Source organism: Lycorma delicatula, chromosome 4 (assembly GCF_047948215.1).
Source record: "Lycorma delicatula isolate Av1 chromosome 4, ASM4794821v1, whole genome shotgun sequence".
Classification (NCBI taxonomy): domain Eukaryota; kingdom Metazoa; phylum Arthropoda; class Insecta; order Hemiptera; family Fulgoridae; genus Lycorma; species Lycorma delicatula.
In genome coordinates this window covers 57,648,479-57,672,779 of record NC_134458.1, presented here as the reverse complement: position 1 = coordinate 57,672,779, position 24,301 = coordinate 57,648,479, and the positions used below count along the sequence as shown (strand labels likewise).

The 24,301-nt window shown below is 31.3% G+C and overlaps 1 protein-coding gene across 1 annotated transcript in view; it reads right to left on the bottom strand.

Moving 5' to 3' along the window:
• LOC142322621 (anoctamin-4-like) overlaps positions 1-24,301 on the bottom strand; it is a 101,980-nt gene that overhangs the window by 75,754 nt on the left and 1,925 nt on the right. Inside the window, exons 2-4 of the mRNA XM_075361697.1 lie at positions 13,649-13,795; positions 3,483-3,688; positions 450-641 (exon numbers count right to left, since the gene is read on the bottom strand). Of these exons, the coding sequence (XP_075217812.1) occupies positions 450-641; positions 3,483-3,688; positions 13,649-13,795 (545 nt within the window). The remainder of the gene's footprint in view (positions 1-449; positions 642-3,482; positions 3,689-13,648; positions 13,796-24,301) is intronic.

Genomic DNA, 24,301 nt, shown 5'->3' with positions numbered 1-24,301 from the left:
TAGTGATAATTTTTCTCAAGCAACTTTTTTCAGTGAATTTACAAGAGGCACGATTATTAATGGCACCGGTCTTAAACTGGTGGCAAAACCCCTTTATGTAATGAAGTAATATATTCTATCTATGCTTGTTTGTTCATTTAATTTTTTATTTTTGTCAAATTTAGTGTGTTTGTATCTCATACTGTTCAAGTGTGTTGATATGATTTTTATATACTATATATAAAACGATCATGCTAATGTCTTTGTATATGTCCTATATCTTTGAGGTGATTTGCAAAAATTTATTCTATTTTTCTACATAGTGTCTAATGTTGTATTTACAATATTACTAATTTTATAATTGTGCAGTATCACCAGTAGTGTTTTGTATTTAGTTTTATTGAATATGTTTTATATCAACTGTTAATTTTATAGTAAAAAGGATTTAATGAAAAGTTACTTCAACGTACATGTTTTCCTTCCAGTTCTAATTCAAGTCCTTCTTTTTCTAGGCTCATATGAAACTGCTTTCTTGCTTCTTGCTGGATTGTTTCTTGTTCAGATAATACACCGACTTCTTCAATATCTTCTTCTTCATAAACCAGAATCAGATCTATTCTTCTTTCACCATCACGAAAAAATAATGTTTCTGAATCGGGTGCCTGTATAACAATTATAACATTACTTAACAATTATTTTTTCATTCGATAAGCTTTAAACACTATTTATTACAAAAGCAAACACTTATTGCTATTCTTTAATAAAACTTTACAAGGAAATATATAAAATTATTCAAAGTGAAATAATTTAACAAGTTTACCATGATGAATCTAAAGTGTTATTTCTGAGACAAACAATTGATAAGTTCATTTCTTGATTACAAAACTTAAAAGTACAAGGGAGAGATGAATTTATTTCACTTTAAAAGTAACTATCTTAAACCTTAAAGTGTAACTATCAGAATGTATTTCTGTGTTATAAATGTGCATTAAGGTTTTAAATATTTATTTACAAAAAAAGCATTGTAGTTTTTGGAAATGGGTTTAACACTTGCAAAGATGTTACAAAAAAAACTTATGGAAAGAAAATTCAAAAAATATTTTTCTCCTTGTTTTTCCTCTTGCATCTAAATAAATGCATTTCTACAACTGGTGGTCAACTTTATTCATTTTCGTGTTAATTGCACAGATTCTTTATCTTCTTCTAAATAGGAGTTTTGACATACACAAATTTTTAGAATCTTTTAGTTGTTAAATTTAGTTCTTGTCACAAGAAAAATGTCAGTAGTCATATTTATCATGTGAATTAATGTTATATTTAATTTATACAGTGAGTTTTACAGTTATTTTAATAAATTAATAATAGCCCAATAAAATTCATCGAGATTAATTTAATTAACTAAACTTATGTAATAATGGAAGTTAGGTTACTGCTGATTTTTCACAAGGAAAAAATAGAAATTACTGCTTAGTCTAAGATGATGCAAACAAATATTCAAAAACATTTTAAATAATTTTTTTTTCTATGTCTTACTTTAATATGTTTATTGTAGCATAAAGATAAAATAGTTTTTATACTCTAATTTTGGTGAGCATAAATATTTCAGGTGTTGTCTTTTCTAGTACTAAAAGAGGTAACTTTATCTCTCAGTATACCTACCACAAAAAAAAATAAAAAAAATAATTTTTATGCTACTATTTCAGTAATAGAAACAGAAAGCTGAAGAAAAATTAGGATTATTTTCCATCTCAGCAATTTTTGCCTTAGCATTCTTGGATGGATAGATATTTTTCTCATCACAGTCAATGTGTTAAAAATATCCTTATTTGAAGGTTACTGAAATAACCTGTTTCTTTTATGGCCATTTTATGAATAATAAATACAATAATAATATTTAATTACATACAATACGTATGTACAATTAATGGACTGAATCTTTGGTTTATATAGGCAGTTTGCTAGTTCAGAAACATTCAGTACAACTAAATTTAATGTATTGAATTACCAAGCAGTATCAAATTTACAAGTAGTGTCAATGATTTTTATCCTTTCATGCCAATGTTATAGAAACTCAGCACTTGTTCCTACAACCTGCCAAAATTATAACAGTGTCAACTATCATTTGAGGTGATACTATTTCTGTAAGTGTTTTTTAGTTTAGTTTTATTGAGCTTGTTCTATATAGAACTGTAGACTTTTTTTAACAAACTGACCAAATTTACGTAAAACTTTTACTAAATCTCTTTTCTAGAATTAGAGTCCCGGCCTTCCCTTTATTGAAAGTTATGCTATGTTCTTGATCAATAAGATTTAAAAAAAATAAAGTTACAGTTTTCTTATTGGTTCTAAGATCGGGATCAGTAGTTCTATGAAACATTGACCTGAAGTATATGTTGAGTTAAATAAATACTTATCATAGCAAGGGAAACTATTTTGGTTTCTCATCACTTAAGAAATATTTTTTTAAAGCATGTTTGTTGTAGAGTCAAATTCAGTTTGATTGATTTCATATTCAAACTACTTTTTAATGATAGTTTGGTTTCAGTTTTTTAATTCATATTTTATTTAATTAAATTTTTTTTAGCTTCACAAATGTGAAACTTTTAAACCTGTTGATATACTTTACCTATGATCTTATTTACCAAAAGTGGTTAATTTTTATGTTTTGAAATTATAAATACTTCTAGTCAGTCACAATAGTAACTCTGTACATCATTCCCTACATTACCTCTTATATTTAGTTCCATTGCTATACTTTACTGTATTATATCTATTTCTTTCACACACAAAGGCAATTTTACTGAGAACATTAATAAAAATAGCAATGTCTGAATTCCTTAATTCTTTACTGTAGGTAAAAAATAAAAAGAATTTGATACAAATAGTTCCATAAACAGAATTTTCTTCTGTGGAATATTCTAAAACAGCATTTCTCTATATAATTTTTATGATAGTTGTTTGGTGATATGATTTTTATAACAATAAGCAAAATATTCCTTTAAGTGATATACCTTTAACTAGATTTGACTTTACAACATGAACTTTTGTGATGAGTGGAGAAAGAAAATTTACAAAAAAATTTAAAGGACAATACCATTTTTTTGTTGCAGTTCAACCTTTTTTTTTATCTAATATTCTTCTCAAATTAATTTATTAAGGCTTTAAGTTCTAGTCATTGTGTGTTCATTCATTCAGAAATATACCTTGAAATCTGGTTACCTAATAAAGGTTACGGCTTAAAAATACTTGTTTCCATACACACACAAAGTCCAAACAACACACACACACACATTACCAAGTAATCATAAAGCTTTAAGTGATTATAAAAAAAAAAGAAGAATAATGGAATTATTGTAAGAGTGTTATAATAGGTATATTATATCCAGTAGTAGATATTATTTACTTTAATTGGTGATTTAGCACATTGAAAATTACATGTGGAGGATAAAAAATGTAAAATTTAAGATAATTTTTAAGAGTGAAATAAACTAATCTATTGTGACCTTGGATGCTTCTTCTAAGTTGTAAGTTGATATACCACCAGTAGAATCTTCTGTTTCTTTGTCTTCAATTTCATTGCCATCTCTATCGTCACTAATTGGAATTGTTACATCATGTATATCATCCAAATTATGACTTTCAGGTAAAGGTGTGCCAGGAATGTTTTGGAAGTATTCAGTTGTAAAAGAAACATTGTTCTTAGTTCCACCTGAAATACCAGTAAAGTATTGGGTTTATTTCATTGATTACACTGATAAATATAATTTTTGTTTCCTAACATGCGATACATGATTTTAATCTGTTTTTTGATGATGAAAATGGATATAAACTCAGAATCTTTCTATCATCCACAATTTTTGAAAATTTTTTAAATTTTAATTAAAGGTTTCTTCATTTTTCAATGTATAATTAACATTTTAAGCTCCTATATTGTACTTTGTTATCTCATTTTTTTTTTTTTGTTTAACTTTGTTTACATAATTTGTAAGTTACAAATAAACAATACTAGACAAAGAATTAAATCATAGTCACATAGTCACATATTATGACATCATATCTAATACTGAAGAGTGAGCCTTCATGGACAAGATTAATCATGTCTGTGCAGGTCAAAACATGTAGCTGAAAACACAGCTGTGTTGTTTGTATTAAGCACTGGATTTAGGAATGAATTAATTTTGTTCAGTCTTATTAGTGTCTTAAGTTTGTTAACAGTGCAGTGTCATAATACCTCAAAATTGTGTAAATGATGATGATTTTGCCTTCTGTTATGTATGTGGTGAATTTAGTGTAAAACCAAATAGAAAAAACATTACACCTTTAATAATAAATCATATCATTTGTATTTTCAATGTAAAATTGGTGATCAGAATAAATGTGGACTTCTCATAGCGTATGGACTAATTGCCCTGTATATTTAAGAGGATGGCTCAAAGGTACACGGAAGGCTTTATCATTTGGTGTATCTATGGTTTGGTGTGAACCAAAGGATCATGTAACCGATTGTTATTTTTGTTTAACAAGTGTGTCTGGAATTTCTAAAAAATCTAAACATACTGTAAAATATCCTTCATTGCAATCTGCAATCAGGCCTGTCCTCACAGTGAAATTATTCCAGTTCCTGAGCCACCTGTGAATGTATGTTTTGAAAGCAGCAATGAAGAATCAGGCAGTACTGAAGAAGACAACAATGATTTTGATTTTGAATTATCTTCCAATAAACCACATCTTATATCACAAGGTGAATTAAATGACTTGGTTAAGGATTTAAATTTATAAAAAAATCAAGCTGAACTGTTAGGATCAAAACTGCAAGGTTGGAATTTACTTCAAAAAAATACAATAATTTCAGGCTTTTGAAGCCAACAAAAAGAACTTTCTCAGTACTTTATTGATGAAAATAATTTGGTTTATTGCACAAATATTGATAAGCCAATGTTACAGTTAGGACAAGTTCATATACTTGAGGACTGGGGCCTTTTTATAGATTCGTCCAACTACAGTTTAAAAGTGGTTCTACTATACAGCAGTAACAAATATCCTTTGATACCAATCGCTTATGATATTAATTTGAAAAAGACATACGATGTGATGAAAGACATTCTTGAAAAAATAAATTATAAAAACATAGCTGGAACATATATGATGGTTTGAAAGGTATAGCTATTTTGTTAACTATATTTTCCCTTAATTTTTTTTTAAACATAATTTATTTAAAGCGGAAGGTGATAGAAAAATTATATCTGTAATGTATGCAAAAAAGCAATTCAAGAGATGGTATCACTCTTAGAGAATCATTAAAAAAATATTTTATTGTCTATCAATGTTACTTTTACGTCTGTTTTATCTGTTTGAATAATGTAGTATATTGATACACAATCCTTGATTTTTGTAGTAAAGCTTTTAATGATGTAATATTTAAAAATTATTTTACTTAATGTTTATAAAATTGTAATAAATTATATATTTACTGTACTGATATGCAATTAGCCGACCACAAAAAAGTTCCTGAACTTCATTTTGTCACTTACTAATCTTCAAGTTCATAAATTATAAAAATAAAATTAAAATTACTCACTTTCAAAATACATGGACATGTAATTCCAGAAGATCTTTTTGAAATTCTTGTGAAAATCCTTCGTAACTGGTGATACAGGCAGTAAATTTCCCTGACCTTGAAGAGGTAGTACAATTAAAAACAATGCTATTTGAATAATAACTCCAACAAGATCTTTGGTAATACAGATCCATGTGTTTAGAAAGTAAATCATTTTGTAAGTATGTTTTTAAAGAAATTTAGGCACACACTTTTCGTGCTTTGTCACTGTTATTATGTTTTGACACTGTGGGAAAGAGTTATTGTTGACTGTTTTACTGCTATCTATATCATGTTATAATATATTTAAAAAAAATGTAATAAAGAAAGCCTACAGCACTTATCATAACTTTAAGGCTAAAAAGAAGAAAAAAGAGGACTTTATTAAAAATGTAAAAAATTATTTGAGATCGGTGTTATGTTGAATAATAGTTCATTATTTGAAACAATCTGGTTATGGATTTTGCAAGATATAATCAATCAATTTAAAACATTTGAAGTCAGAGCTTTAAAAATTTGCTCTTTTATAGATTTGTTTTCTCTCAATTTAAGCGTCTAAACACGTTTTAAGTGATCAACAAATACAGAACATCAACAAACTAAATTTTGATGTGTACTTCATGAGAATCAGATGAGCCTTTTGCAGCATATTTATCCTCAAATTTGACCACACATTATTATACAGTACTAAGCAGTAATGTTCATTTATGTACATCTAATCCACAAACTATATTATACCATTTATAATAATGTTCATAAACATTAATACATGTTTATCATACAAACATTTATTAATATTTATTCAGGAGTCAGAGTATTCAATAGAATTTCAAACTATTGTTACCCTACCTAAAATAAGGTAATGCACCACTAGTTTACTTCCTACAAATCCTTATTATTATTTCAATATCTGCAAAAATTAAATTTCTTTGTTCATTAACAGAAGATAAACTCTTAAATTCAATAATAGGATTTTTGTTTTTAACATATTTGTATTTTTTACATTTAAGTACAACAAACATTACTTTTTCTTGATAGATATGTTTATTGTTTATTCTTTCAGTGCTATATATAGAGTTAATTTTTGTTCACTGTTTTATATATAAAATAAAATACTACATTATCAATTGGATTGTGCTCTTACTGCAAAAGAGATTAAGAATGGTGAAATACAGTAGTATGATGGAATTACATTACAATAATAAAACATGCATAAGGTAATTGTATGCAATTACTTTAGTCCATCTGATCAGACATATCATGTTTTATTATATCTAATGCAAAATGAATGAAGGAATATGTATTATGAAGATCATACACTGATACTCCTTCCATACTGACATTCACCTTGATTTCTTTTAACCCAAGAAATTGGAATACTTCTTTTTTACATTATAATAGTAAAGTATTTTTTATGTAATAGGTAGAAAGTGTATAATTTATCAAAGAGATCAATTGTGCTTGAAATACTATCTAATTTTATTACAAAGTTGATGTTAAATTGATTATTTACTAACAATATTACTTGTTGCTATGTGGGCCCAGATTCTCGACTGTAATATTAAATTTCTCTTTATTCTTAAGTAATTATTTTAATTATTTAGCTTAAAATGTAATTAAAGATTGTGAAGGAACTACTTCAAGATATTCCAATACCCAATATCAGTATCCTGATTGTTATGATGATACTGTATCCTGACAGTAAGTTCTGCCGTATAAACACTGGCCATATCTGGCAGTTTCCAACAATGGGCTTCTCCATTTACATATATGTAGCATCCAACACCATGTTCGGTTTTAGAACCGTCAGTATAAATTCTAATATGTTCTTCGTAACTACTGACGGTTGCCAAAAATTCCTGTTGGATGATCACTGCTGGCTTCTTTTTTATTTCTCCCTGAGAGAGATCCAACCTTGTATTTACCGCTGGCAAAAGCCATGGCGGTATTTCTATTGTGGAAATTGCTATTGTATCTGGAATAGAAATTTCGTATTTTCTTCTTAATTCGTGGTACCTAATTCCGGCTGGTCTGGAATAGGTAGCACGACGTTCATATACTGCAGCCATTGGATGATTCATGAAAAGTTTATTTATATGTGCAGGAAAAGCCCATACGTTTGCTGCATATCTTAACAAAAGGATCTCTCTTCTATAATGTAGTGGCATTATTCCGGCTTCGGACATTAGAGTTGTCGCCGGACTTGTGCGGAAAGCTCCTGTCGCATATCTAATTCCGCTATTATGAATTACGTCTAACTTTCTTAAATGCGACTTCCTAGCGGATGAATGCACAATACATCCGTAGTCTAGTTTCGATTGAACCAATGTCTTATACAGTCTCAACAGTATCTCTTTATCTGAGCCCCAATTAACATTCGATAAACATTTGATAATGTTTAGGGCTTTTTTGCATCTAACACTCAAGTCCTGTATGTGTAATCCCCATGTAAGGGATTTATCCAATACTAGTCCTAAAAATCTCACGTTGTCTTTATATTGTACTGGATCATTGCCGATTGTCAACGTAGGACTTTGATGAGGAATTCTTTTCCTACAGAAGTGTACACAGCACGTTTTTTTGGTGAAAATTGGAATCCATTATTCCTCGCAACTTCATTTAGAGCGTTGATCGCTTGTTGCAATTTCTATTTCACTATAGCAGTCTTGTTGCTGGCATACACAATTGCCAAATCATCAACATAGACGCTTTTGCTGATTTCTATTGGAATGGCTGATATCAGTTTATTAATGGCGATCATAAACAAGGTACCGCTCAACGGCGAACCTTGTGATATGCCATTTTCCAAGATTTTTATAGATGAATATTCGTTGTTGACACGTACTTGGAAAGTACGGTCATTCTTATAGTTGCTCAACAAGATTGGCAGTTTGCCACGAATGCCCCATTCGTGTATCTGGAGCATTATACCATGACGCCAGGTCATATCGAAAGCCTTCTGAAGATCAAAAAAGACTCCGACACAATGTTTCCTTGTAATAAAGCTGTTATATATAACGTTCTCTAAGTTGATAATTTGATCAGTGGTAGAATGGTATTGCCGAAAACCTGCTTGATATGGTGATATCAGGTATTCTTTTTCCAGAACCCAAACGAGTCGATTATTAATCATTTTTTCGAATATTTTTCCCATAGCGCACGTCAAGGAGATTGCACGGTAGCTATTGGGAACTGTTAAATTTTTATTTTTCTTTGGTACTGGAACAACATGAGCTTTTTTCCACTGCTGCGGGTACATTCCATCCCGCCATATTTGATTATACAATTCTAATAATCTGCGTTTTGCAGTGGTATTCAGCTACCTGATCATATTATAATGGATTTCATCCGGACCAGCAGCTGTGTTGCCTGCTTTTTCCAACGCTTTCACGAATTCTACCATTTTAAATGGTACATTATATGAGTAATTATACTCAGTTCTAAAATTTAGTAGACCTTCGAGTTCTTCTTTTTTGGTCCGAAAACCTTCCTCGTAGTTGGCCGTTTTGCTGGCCTTCTCGAAGTGATTGGACAATAGCTCTGCGATTTCGTTTGGAGTGTCCTTAATTCCATCTTCATCTTGAAGGCTAGTTTTGGGCGCAAATTTTTACGCCCACAAATCGCCTTCACTTTCCTCCAAACATCTGATGCAGTAGTGGTTCTGTCGATGGATGTCACGTATTGCTGCCAGGATCGTTTCTTCGAGTCAATCATGAGACGTTTTGCATACGCCCTGTATTTTTTAAAGGCAATAAGATTTTGTAGGGTAGGACGTTTCTTGAAGGCGTTATACGCTCTTTATTTCTTTTAATAGCTTCACTTATTTCTTCGTTCCACCATAGAACGGGTCGTTTCGTAAGTTTCCCAGATGTTTTGGGAATGAATCTCGATGCCGACTCAAGTATCGCATTTGTTATAGCGTCGACATCGTCCCCGATAACTCCAATTGTTTCAGGGAGTATCGTTCTAGCTGTGAAGCTCATCCAATCTGCCTTTTCAAACAACCATCTTTTAGAGATGGGATATATTTTTCTTGTAACATCAGTTACAATTTGCACCGGGAAATGATCGCTTCCATGCAAATCGTCTAAAACATGGAAGCTGTACCTCGTTGCTAACGATCCGCTTATCAGTGCAAGATCTATACAGGACGTCGATCCATCTCTGGCATTGAAAAAGGTTCCTGACCCATCGTTTAAAAGCATAAGTTCAGAATTCATTAGGAACTTTTCAAATTCCGGGGATCTACTCGATCCGATCCCCAGAGAGAATTATGAGCATTAAAGTCACCGACCAGGAAAACAGGTGCGGGGAGCTCAGAAATTAATCTTGCTATGTCATCCTTATTCCAATCAAAATTCGGCAAGTATATGCTGCAAACAGTGACCTGAAGCGGACGCTTCATTCTAATGGCGACCGCTTGCAGGTTTGTATTTAGATCAACAGCTTCGGCGGTAGCTCTGGTCGATGTTAGTATGGCTACTCCACCTCTAACACTAATATTTGACGGTTGATCTCGCCGAAATTTATCATATCCTTTTAATTTAAAATTTTTACATTTCGGCTGAAATGCGTTTCTTGCAGACATATACAAATCGGGTTTACATCATGTAACAAGCGTTGGAGCTCATGGATGTTTGAAAAAAATCAATTGATGTTCCATTGTACTATCGACTCGCTGATTTTAAATTATATTATAGCCTAGGTTTTCCTTTCGGCCATCCTTTTTTTTCTTTTTTTACTCCATATTGCGAACAGCATCGTGTTCGCGGAGAACGTCGTCGCCCGTATAGCTTCCAGTCTCCGAATCGGAGACAAGAGAAGCCGCCGATGACGACGGACATGGATCGGCGCCGGTTTCAGGCGCCGATTGAGAGGCGGCAACCTGGCCGCCCCCCGACACGGAGGTAGCACCGGTCACCGCCTGTGGAATGGGGGACACTCACCCCCCCCTGTGTGATTTTTTGTGGCCTCTGGGGCTTAGAGGCCACCTCAGTTGCAGGAGGCTTGGGAGCCTCCATAACAGATTCTGTAGCTATTACTTTCTGCTTATCAATAAGTATCTCACTAAGACGGACTTGGGATTCTACTTTGGCGTCCGTTTTCTTCTCAACAGGAGCAACTTTCATTTTAACTGATTTATCTTCGGGTGGCTGTACTACTATCTTTGGCTTTATAGAATCTTTACTATTGAAAGGTTTCATTTTATTATCAATAATTCTTTCAATCATGTTAGCCAAATTCGGAGCAAGTTTACTGATGAGTTGACTTTCATCGACAGCAACTGGAGTAGGAACAGGAACGGCAGCCGCAGCCAAGTTGTTGCTCTAGGATTGCGGGCGTTAACAATTTTCTTTGTTTCGAAGTAGCTGACCTTTTGCAGGGTTTTTACTTCCTGCACAGCTACCTCGTCTTTGTAGACAGGACAGTTCCTGGATCTACAAGAATGCGTTCCTTTACAATTGATGCACGTAGGAGGTTCTTTGCATGGCTCTCCGTCATGCAACTAATCGCCGCACACGCATATTTGTGGTCTCTCACATCTGAGAGCGGTGTGGCCAAAACGTTGGCATTTGAAGCATCTCATTGGCTGTGGGACAAATGCCCGCACGTCCAACCGATGTATTCCCGCTCTTACTTTTTCCGGCAAAGTAGGCCGGTTAAATGTGAGAACATGAGATGCTGAGGGAAAGACTTCGCCATTCCTTCTCATGTTCAATCGGCGACACTCTATTACTCCTTGTGCTGCCAGTTCCTCTACAATCTCTTGCTCCGAACAATTTAAAAGATCCCGACAGACCACAACACCTCTTGAGGTGTTGAGTGTGCCATGGGGATCAATACGAACAGCCAAATCTCCTATTTTTTCAGCCCTAGGATCTTCTGAGACTGTATATCATTTACAGTCTCTACATGAAGTCCCGTGAAAGTTTTTCTAATTTCCTTAACAGGGCCTCCAGCACATTTATTTATTTCTCGAGCGATGAGGAAAGGACTCACCTTCGAGAAATTACCTTCTTCCTTAGTGAAGTAAATATTTCGGTTTTGGAATGTTGCTCTTGAAAAAAGCTTTCTGCAAGCTTTTTCTAGCCTCAACTTCTATTCTTCGTGATTCTGCACTCTTTCGGCGTTTCGCCTAAGGCGAAACGGCCGGTTCTAGACGAGGGTGTTTCCGTGAACCCTCTGCCACGTTTGGTTGTTCAACTTGCATTGAAGAACGATCCCTTCTGTAGTAAGGCTAGTCGCCGGGGTACACCCCCACTCCAGGGCTACCACCCCGGAGGTCCGTTCCGGTACTCCGGTGGAACCGACATATGTCTTGGCAGAGAGCAGATGCGCAGTCTCTGCACTGACTCCAGGCCCCTACACACCGAGGTTTTCAGGGCTCCCGGCTCCCATGCCGCGAAAAACATGGGGACCTTAACTACATGCTTGCCATCGCGGGGGGCATGTGGACAACGAAAGGCTTCCGTTATACCTGCAAATAACTTCGACCGTGGCCGCCACATCGCCAGCTCTAAAGGTGGTATCAATCGATGTCCATAATCGTTAAAAGTTTCGTACCTGCAGGTGGCCGCGAAATCCAGTCCTCTGATTCGGCCTGCAGATGAAAATCGGCCGAAAATGAAAGTATCCGAGAACAACACTCGGGACCCCGTTAGCCAGCTATATGTAATGTACGTGAGTACAGCTGTTGCCGCCCTGGTCGCGGAACGTAGATGTTGTGTTCCGGACTTGGGGATTATCTACCTCAGGGCATTAAATATTTAAAATAAAATACAATACGATCCAATGGGGCATTCCACTGTAATTAGATCGAGTGTAATTAGAGATTTTGAATTAGATCGAGTGTACACTGTAACTAGTCGACTGCGGGTTGGTTGACCTGATCTAGGATAGTACATGCTAGACTGAGTTCAACATTGACTTTAATTAACGAAAATATGGGATACTGGAAGTGGTGATCGTTGTGATCTTGCAGATGCTGTTTCTTTTTGGGGACAGCTCAATTTATTGACGAAAATGTATAAAATAAAATAATGAATGAATGACTGAACGTGTGGATACACGGTTATCGCATTCATTACCAGTGCGTTTAACTAGTACATAATACAAGGGGTTGGGGTTGACACTGACAGGTGCAGGCTTCGGAAAATAATACTTACTGACATGAATACTTAACAGGATGGTACGTCGATCAGTTACTATTGTTGCATGAATGGCTCAAAACAATAATCCTACCCTATTTTTAATGTAAATCCATTTTCACTCTTCTTTGTCAATTATTTTTCGTTCATTTGTCTAGATAGTCAGGGCGTATTTTTTATGTGCGGGTTGTAGAACCTGAATTCATAAATGAAAGACATACTTACTTGTACGTGGCTAAGTAAATTTATTGAACTGGACATCAATGCGTGTCTAGACTAAAAAAAATCAGGCTTGGTCAATTCTGTCCGCCGATACCTGAAATCCTTTTTTCAAACCTGTTAATTGCGTTCGCGTTACTGCTAATAATAAGAACGGTTCGATACCCCACCCCACCTGCTTCTTGTATTTATATATTTTGCGGGATTTATTCCTCATTTAGTTAATCGTTAATAAGAGTTGTCAAATTGTGTGTAGTGCATCGATCATGGAAGTTATGAAAGGTGACCAGGTAAAATTTCCTGTAAGGGATGCAATTGATCAGGTTCTTTTTCAGGTGGTTGCAGCTGACCAACTTCCAAAAAACTTACCTAAAAAAATTCCTAATATTTCTGGGAATATTCCAAATAAATAAATTCCTTCCTGTGAATATTCCCGAAGGAATATTCACATCTCTAGAAAGGACATTTATTCTTACTTTTATTATTCCCTTTGCCTTTGCAGGTGTAGTAGAACCTTGTAACTTTTCTCTCAGCTTATTATTTGATTCTATCATTGTATTTCCCTGGACTCGTCCACTTATAATGGCGTAATTAGTTAAATTATAATAAAAAACAACTTTCTTTTTATGTGCACACAGTACATGTTTTTTTATATAAAAAAAGATGAGTAAAAAATATATTTGTATACATAGATACATACACTGACCATAACTGACTTTTTTTGAGCTTTGTACATCACGAAGAGGATATTGGGTTTTTTCATATTGTTTTTCATTATCTTTTGGAAGGCTTTCTGCTAACATATACCGTTCGCTTTGAGTAGTGCTGTGGGTAAAAGTCAATACTGCTGCAGCTGTAAAATTTATAGAATGTATGAATATTTATCCTGAATTAAGTAGAATATTAATGAAAAATAAGCTATAAGGTCTTGAATGTAAGAATATTAATAAAAATCGTCTGAGAAACGATTATAACCAAACAATAAAAATTCATTGTTGTTTATTTAAAAATTGTATATCTTTAGAACCTGACCGCAATAAAGAATATGTTAATTGTTTGTCAGACTAGGACTATTTCTTAAAATGATTACTTAATATGTATCAAAAACAATGATTACCTGTTTCAAGTATACAATGATCATATTTTAATACTTTAATTATACTTCCCTGATGATTCCTAAGTTAAATCTATTTCCAGAAAAAAATATTTACCCTTTGAAATATTTCATTTCAGTTTTTCATACATTGCCAGTTCTATAAAAATCTGTATTCAAATGTTAATTTGTATACAGTTATATATTTGTAAGGCTAAACTTTTCATTGAAGTTTATATTACAATAAAACTACTTCATTTCATTCTTTTCATTTTCATGTTAAAATATGTAAAATTATGAGTTATACTTTGTTAGATTTACTCAGCATGTTACTTTACACATAAATATATTTTCTGCTAAACCTTAAATAATTAATGTAATTTTAAATATTAAAGTAATTTTTATAATAATATGTAATTTTAAATATTTAATGCTTTTTTAATTACAATATAAAACAAGTATTTGTTAATTTCTTATAATAATTCAAGAACTTAATTTCGACACTATTAAAATTTAGTAATTTTATGCAAAGTAAATATTTCATATTTCAATATAAGTGGTTATTTTATTTGTATTTAAAATACTTTTTACATAGTTGTCCTTGTAGCTCAGAAATGAAAATCAACACTATACCTGCAATTATTTAGAGATTGATATGAGATCATTTGAGATTCATATGGACTGAAAAATTTGATTATGAATATTCATTCATTTGTTACAGATAAAAGGACTTCTTTGAGGCATGTAAAACATGAGATCATAACTAGAATAAAACAGTTCTTTTATTTAAACATCTGAAATTAGAAATTCTAGTCAATTTTTTTTCAAAAGTAATTGGTTTGTTCGGCATTTCTCCCGCCACCACCCCTTTCAGTCGCCCTAAAGCATAAGACCAAATGTCTGTGCTACAAATGGCTACTGTGCCTCAAAACAGTTTAGCAGTCAATGTCCTAACAGCTCCTAAAGCTTTCCTAACAGCATTTCAAAAGTAATGCAAAATAAATAGAATTTGGATTTTTAAAAACTGATAAATGTTGTAAGAAGTATTTTAAAATGTGTAAAATCATTTATACTACTGCACTGAAGTTGATTTAATCTTTTGGTAAGATCTGTAGGTTGTAGGTTTCAATTCTTGAACTCACATTACTTTGTAGGGGAAAAGTTTCAGGTCTTTTCTTACAGCTTTATGTGCAGTTGCAATATCTTACAGCAGTATCTTCCTGCTGTGCTAACTTATGCATAGACTTTGATGGACTTTCGGCCATAATATCCGAAATATCAAGTAGCTTCTGATCATTTAGTTTAGGTGGTCTTCTGCTTCAATCAGCATCTTCAACAGAGCCTGTTTTTCTATAAGAGTTCAAAGTGCATTACGATGAGGGACAGGAGTGTTTGGAAATATTTCACAAAACTTGTGCTTCACTAAATCGGTATACATGTCACTTCACAAAAGATGTGTTCAAATGCATTTCTTTACCAAAAGAACCATTACATTTCTCATGGCTATTGATTCCAGTAAACTAAACAACACAAAACATAACAAAACGTGTTCAATCACAACTCAACAACTGATGTCTTGGTTTATTACTGAGCAATTCCCAGTAAACCCACAGGGCAACCAACCTAATGCCAAAAGAAGAGAATGCACCAGATAATTCTAAAGCATACTGCACAGTGATTTTTCAAACTTACTGTATAACAAAAGATAAATCAACTATTTTATCGCATAATTGAATATTTTTCTTCTGTGCATATGTATCACTCAGATTCTAATTTTAATGGTTTGGCAATTTTATTTAACTTGTAGTCTTATTTCTTTTATTCATAATACATACACACACACACAACAAACACATGCATGCAAGTGTGAGTATATATATATACAGGAGAAAGTAACTTGAGTAGGCTTAAATGTTGGATGTGTATAGTTGTTGCTCTATGTTAAAGTTAATTTTTGGTGATATATAGTAATTCAGTTTTTTCTTCTTAGTGGTAAGCACATATAGCTTAGTATAAACTGCTATATTTTTTATTAAAGAAAAAATTATGTTCTGTCTTAAGACTAAAAATTAATTTGAACTGAACCATTCACACAACAAATAACACAATTTTATCTAGATTTTAATCATTACAGTAGGAGGTGAACTAGATCATTGAACTTTGTATTTCAATGTTTGGTGCATTTGTAAACTTTTTATTAAAGAAATTGCAAATTTTATTATCTTCTATATAAATTTTAATGGTGAGTTTTGATATGACATTAATTAATTTAAAAGTAGTTTTAATTGTTAATTTTTTTTCTATCTGAATATAAAGAATTGAAGCACTCTTGTTGGTAGTTAGTTATGTTTTAAAATTTTTATAAACAAGTTAAATAAATAATAAAACACTATTAAAAAATAAATTACACAAAAAAAGCTTTACTAGATTTTATTTCAGACATTTTCTAAAATCTTTGGTTCATACATTTAAAGTTTTTTTTTTAATTCAAACAAAATAATCAAATTAATTCAGTAACAATTGACTGCAAAGTATTTTTTTCTGTAGTTTATAACATAAATTCTTTTCAAACAAAATTATGCTGTCCCTTAAAATTTTCATAAAATCCATTCTGGATGTGTGATTTAAAAATTAAGTTTCAACAAACAGGTGTGGTGAAGTACCTGTTGAAATATCAAAAGTAATTTAGCTCTACTCTCTCTACTGGCAACATGCAATATGAATCACCCTCTCCCATAAGGAGCTTCAGATTTGTTAATGTGATTTCCCCCTCCTGTTACTCCATCTGAAAAAGAACTATAAGGATAATTTGTATAAAAATTATCATACAGTTCGTTTATGCGTCTTCATAGAATGCTCTTTCTTTATGAAGATAGCTTTTTAAAGAAGAGAATTTCTATAAGAGAATTCATTTGTATATTAACCACTTTTCCTGCTTATCAGAAAGAGAAACAACTATGTAGTTACAAAAAAAAAAAAAACAATTACTAATATATTCCAGCAAAATAATAGTGAATGTTGACACCATGTATTTGTGTGTGTGTGTGTGTGTGTGTGCACATAGTTTCTTGTCTCTCATTTATTTTGCTTTTAGCGATTTATTTAGTTTTATACAATGCCAAATATACAAAATAATACATCAATTGATATTATTATAAATCTGATTTGTGATCAGTTCTGCCGAATTGTTCTTATTGCAAAAGACTTGATTTTACCAATCATTAATTTAATTTGAATTGTAATTATTATCATCTGTCATAATTTTGTTTAGCTTGCTTTATGGTGTATTCAATTTAATTTTTTATTTTAGCTATTTACTATATAATTATGTATTTGTAAAGAAATTTGTTTGTATTCACCTCAGATGGCTGTGATGAGTCATACTTAATAAATTTTGCAATATATTTATTAAATGTAATTATTTTATCCCACTACTATTGTGTTTAGTTTCTCTTTTTAAGTATTATTCAATAATCATTAGTCTTTAGTGCAAAGTAATAATTTTTTTCTAATTCTGGTGATCTATGGGAATCGTGAAAACATTTAAAAATTAATAAGTAAAATCAGTGATTTGTGAGAGCTGGTTTGATAAATGTGATTTCCGCTGTAGCCATTTCATCCGTACTTCACATCCTTTAATTTTCATAACACTAACCCTAAGATGTTTCAGATTTTATGGAACCATCAGTTTGAGTGCTGGTACAGTTTACTGTCCTACCAAGGACCCAGGCAGGATCCTTACATTGCTGAACATCATATGAGAGCTTGTTTTATTTTGATAACTGTTTGGTGTGTTTTATTTAAATAAGATTTAAGATCTTGTTTTCTTGTATATCATGAGATATATTTCATTTTGAACATTTCTTGATAAAAGTAATGATTTTTCTGTTTTATTTTTAAAATTAAAATTTTATTGTAGCTGCCATATATAGCTGTGTAATTGTTTCTATAAAACAATTATATGACTTTAATATTTATTATAAAGCTTCAATTTTAGAACACTTTCTTAATACAAGTATAAACCTCACATAGTGCCCTGGCATTTGTCCATACTACGTGCTTTAACCAGGAATATCTGGGTAAAATTTCAGAATAATAAAAATGTGCTGTATTATGTGTATGTATGTATTTCTTATTATATTAACTACCAGTGTAAATAGTTATTAATTATCAGCTTTTATTAATTAATAGATATAAAATGGTAGCAATAAACATGTTCTGTTTTATTATAAGGTACATGTCTGCAGCAAGAAAATAATGATTATGACAATTAAAGCAAAAAATTTTTAAAAATTACTAAAATATCACTGTCAATAACTTTATTTCAGCGAATATTATTATTAAAAATGGGTTAATATAAGATATTCTATTTAGTAAAATTTATTAAAAAAAAACAATTTTTATACAATTTTCTGTCTAATAGGCAATGAATGTTTGCTGATGGCCTAACATGAAACATAAGCTCAAAAATGATGTCGCTATTCTCAAGAATAACCAGCACCTGGTACCAGGCATAATAGGGAAAGTGAAATTGAAAGTGGTTCCTGTTGCCTTCTTCAATGAGCCAAATACACAATATGATTTACACATCAGTACATTGGTGCCTGTTGTTCTTAAGCGCTTTACATATGTAACAGGCACAATATAATCTTACAAAAATAGTGTAAATTAACAAATTGATGCACTCTTTTTGTAGAGAAATAATGGATTACTAATACTACCTCTAAACAGTAGGGGGTTTGGCATTATTCTGATAGAGGGAATAAAGATTACACTGGTATTAACTTTACTAAGGTTAAGAAAATATTTTAACAAAATAAATGAATATTCTTCATTAAAATTTCATTAACATCTTAATTTGAATAATAACATTTTTAAAGATTAATTATTATTTTTCTGGTAGTTTATAAATATTAAATTGAACATAAATTTATTGGGTTGCTGAAAAAATGATTTATCTGTAAAGAATTAAAAGAAGAAATATTAACCAAAAAATTTAGAAGTTTATTTCCATGGTAGTATTAAATCAATTTTGTTCTTGCATTCTTGAAATTTATGAGTTCTAGTGACATCAAAACGGGGTTTAAACTTTTTAAATTGAAGAAATGAGGCAAGTTATAGGCTAATTATGTTTTGAGAATCTGTAACTTTTTTTTGGAGGACATTTTTCACAACTATGTAGAATATGTCTATAAGAGAATCTTTGCTTATCTATTTTTCTTTCATGTTTTATGCAGAATCTGGAAATGTGTAGCAATCAAAAGCTCCAGTGTAAGGAATGATAGGATGAAGTTTTGAGAAAAGACTTTAAAAGTATTAAAATTGGTAAAGAATTTTTAATTTTAATTTCTTTAAAATTAAGAATTGGTATAGCGTAGAAAATCTGAAAGTTTGATAAACATCTGAAAATTATTTCCACTCATGAATTAATTTCTGGTTTATTGAGAACAGAAAGTAAAATTTTGATTAATCAAAAATGAAAACAAAATTTTAATTTATTTAAAATTTTATTGGTCATGAATATTTTACTGCTTTCATGAAGTGAACTCAACAAAATTTTAAAGTTTCCCTAGGCTTTTAATTTTACGAAGTATTGTAGCATATCTTGATTAATATGGTAGTTGGCAAAAACATGGATTCAAAGGCAAGAGTCTATACATGACGGCATTATTTCTGTTAAAGATACCTGTAGAACGCAATATTAAATGTTACTTTGCACAGTATATGTGCTTACCAATAATATAACACTTTACCAGTTATTTTATAATTAATAATAATATAATAACTTCACTGGTATAATCAAATTACAATAATTTGTCTTCTCAGAAAATTAATGTTTTTAAATTAAAAATAAATGGTCACAGTTACTTATGTAGTTCATAATAAACTTCAATGTATTAAGATGAATGTTTCCAAGCATTTAACTCCCAGCCTTGAAAAGAAGAAACGTCTTTATTTTAGGACCAGTCATAGTATGCATACAATTAACTGTGTTGGCCTTTTACAAGCCTTTTCACATTATTATTATTATTTTTCAAGAACTGTCAATTTAATAAATATATACTCTAAAAGACCTGAATAAATGTTAAAAATACTGGAATTAAATGAAATTAAATTTCTGGCAAAAAAATAAAATTCAGTATGGTCAAGTCCCATAAATTTGATTTTAATCTTAAGATACAGAATTTTTTTACTAGTTTGAAGCAGCTTACTGCTGTCGCACATTGTGTTATAAAAGAATGATCTAACTACTTGCAAAAATATTGTAATAATAGCAATTGACTCTGTATTTTGTATAATTAGTTAAGTTGACTGACTGATCCTTATGATATTCCAGATATCTAGTACAGCTTTCTTGTTTCTGGGCCTTCAGGCAGTTGTATCCCTTGTTCATGCAATGAATGAATCTGTAATTTGTTACATCTGTGATTTGCCGGGCCTGGATGTGTTGTAAATTAGAAGCCTTTACAGAATGGTGGCCAGGGACAATGTAAAGGATCAGTTAGCAGTGAGATACATTTGGTTCAGTTAATCCTCCAAGTTTCTCCTTCCTGCATGAAACAGCTAGCATTGCCAATTTGTGTAGGGACAACCCAAGTGATGCACATTAAAACAATGGCTTATACAATTTTAGTATAACAATTGGATTGAAATGCGATTTTTAAGGTATAAATATCTGCCACATTTATATAATGTAAAAATAAAGGTTATACATTTTTTTAACAGATAATAATGAGTCATACCATAGCTACATCTATGTTCATTACAGGTTGCATCCTACCAAATGTGTGTGCGCAAATGCGCGCGCGGGCACGTATGTCTGTGTAATTTGTGTAATTATATGTATAATATTGTATTGTTTAATTATTGAATTATATATGTAAATATAATGTTATAATTTGTAATGAAGAGATTTATAATAATATTTTAAAGATATTGCCCGTAAATTACTAGGACCTGTAATATTAATTATTTTATCTCATAAATACCCATACATATAAAGTATGATTATGACTTTAAATAATAATTATCAAGTTACATAATATCATTGCATTGAATCTATACTTTTGTTTACTTAAATAACAATATTCTAATATTAATTAACATTCTTAGTTAACATAAATTTCATGTAAAACAGTATAAATTTCTTTCACATCAAAAATATCCTCCGCTAGAAATTCAATAATTATTTATAGATAATATATAATTCAATAAACATTAAACCTGTAACAGTTTAATTTTAATATTTTATACTGTAAACACATCCACAGATACAAATGAACTTTCATTTCAAATTTTATTATTTGCAGGTAAAAATTTTTTTCTTTTCCATAAATACATCATTAATAAAAAAAATGCAGATTGAACAAGACTCAAATAAAAAAAAAATTGGTTAAATTAACCAAAAAGGTAATACACTAACATTATTCTGTCACACGAACAATTCAAGACCTATTTATATAACACATAACAGCTTATAATACAGCCCAGTTATTGTAAATAGCAATAAATAAATTTATTATTTAGTTGTTTCCGAATCATGTAAAATGATTACAAAACTTACTTAAAGAAATTAAAGGAACACAAAACATTATTTACACCAATCAATAAACATGTTAAAGTACAGCCATTATCAAATTACTAAAGCTTTTTCGAGTTTAAAAAATAAGCTGACATCAGTATAAGTACATGTAAAATTGTACATACAAATAATTCACAGGGGAATTATCTGAATAGTTGGTCCTAGAAGTTCTGTCATAAAGAAGAGAAGTGGTCTAGGACTAGCTATTATTATATTAAATTGAATCTTTATTAGTGTTTTCATTGTCCATCTCCATATGTCACATGTCTAAGATAGACTAGGGAACATAGTATAGGCACTTCATCTTGGTTCAACGTAACTAAAATAAGTAAATCGATTTAGCTAATCTGAAATTAATAAAAATTAAACTTTTCATAATACAGTTATTGAAGAGTTTTTTTTTAAACATTTCAATGTAATTTTTATAAAATTAAGAATATAAAGTCCAAATAATTGATGCATATTTAAACCTGAGCGTAACCAAGGAGCAATAGTGTAGCCTAATAAGATTGTATTTTTATACCATCTACAATATATATAATATAAGTTGAAGGGTACAACCTACTCTGCTGACCATTTTGTTTTGTGGTGATTAAACAATTGGAAGTCAAATATAACTCCAAAATATGAAATATGATTCACCCAAACAAAGGAATGTCATGAACATATTTATACTTTTCAATAACTTATTTCTATAGCACAACACACTCGTGTTACTATTAGAAACATGTAAAAACATCCATTAATAACAATTCTCTCAAGAAGATTATTATTATTAATAAAGTGCAATCATTTTATTGTGCACAATATGATACTATACATTATAATTCCATTGTGGACTGTAATTCAGAGACACTCACATTTGATTTGATTCATGAAATACAGTTATGCACAACTGGTAATGTCTTACAGCAGGCCTTGGAAATGTCCATCATTTTCCTGAAGGCATGTCCAAACCTTTTGTACCATATTTTTTGAGATGAATCCATTAGTTCCGATGTCCTACAATGGGTATCAAAAAAAAATGTGGTATGAAGGGTTCAGATATGCCTTCAGGAAAATGGTGGACATTTCCAACACTTGCTGTAAGACATTACCGGTTATGCATAACTACATTCCATGAATAAAAAAATGCGAGTATCTCTGTATTAATCCATAATGGAATTATAGCGTATAGTATCATGATGTTCATGATAAAATGATCTCACTGTATCATCTTGAACGGCTACAATAAGATTCGTAACTTTTAAGTATTTATTTAAAGAAAAATAATCTACACAAAATAGCGATGTGAATTCATTATAAAACTAATATCATTTATAATTAAAATGGATAAGGAGGATTTAGATCGGACGAAGATAGGAACTCCTAATTGTACAAAATATTTTGATGATCGGAATCTGTAAAAAAATGAGTATCACGCATTCACTTCCGTTTTACTGAGCTTAATAAAGGTTGGGTTTTCGTGTGTTTGGGCACGTCTCTTAGATATTATATTTTTTCGGAAGACAAACTCCCGTTAAATAAGTACATTATTGGCCTTGATTGTAAGATGGATCCGAACTTATGGTAGGTTAATTACAAAAGTTGTTGAAAGAACTGGAGAATTCTGTTTTGTTATCTAAGAGGCCCAAAAAAAACCAACGTGAGACTGAATGGGGTAAGTCGCTCGAATATTGCTATGTTTAAGCTACCTAAATTCCTTTATAAAAAATTTGATAATAAAAATAGCCGGAAGAGGTTCATTTTCTAAAAAAAGAAAATATTAATGCTAAAAATCGTTAATTTTTTCAGATAATTGGTACTGATAAACTGGAACAACACAGTAAATGTAATAATCTCGAAATTAGGGAAATACTAGGTTTAATGGTGAGAATGTAACTCAGATGGTCGTTAATTTACTATTGTGTTAGAATGGAATATCGATGCCCGCCTTAGATTTGCCGAATAAACCTGCCGATCTGCTATGTATTAGTCTCTAATAGATTAAATCATAATCTGCAGACCAGTCATTTAGACATGGCTATGAATTATCCTATTTATGAAGAAAGGAGGGTTCTGTCGCTCTCATTCGGAAGACAAAGAGAGAAAATTGTCTTTGTGGTGCGTGAACCGACCGAAAGTGTCGAATTATGGTGAAGAAAACTTCTGGTGAACCACTGATATTAATTTACTTCACTGTAGGCTACACTTTTAAGACTTGGACTGATAATCTTTGCAAATTCCTAAGACTAATTTAACTTATTTAACTAATTTATCAATTGCAAACAACTCGGGTTGGTTGGAAAGTTACAAAACTTACGATATACACAAAAAGTCGATAAAATTGATGTTAATATTCAACTAAACAGAATTTTCAGAAGATTAGCCTTGATGCGCATGCGCGTACACACACACACACACACACACACACACACACACACACACACACACACACACACACACATATACACAATTAGAATATATTATTTAATTTTTCCTTTCTTTTTATTTCTCCCTACCTGCACAATGCAACAAACTCTCCTTCAACTCTGCTTTTTATGACCCTCACACTGGAAACTCTACAGTACGACTCTGCCAACTTTTTTTTAATTAACTGAGTAATTAAAAAAAAAATAATAATAACTTAAACGCTACAGCTTTCGCTGAATAGCCCCGGCAAATATTTTTTCTCCTATCTTAAA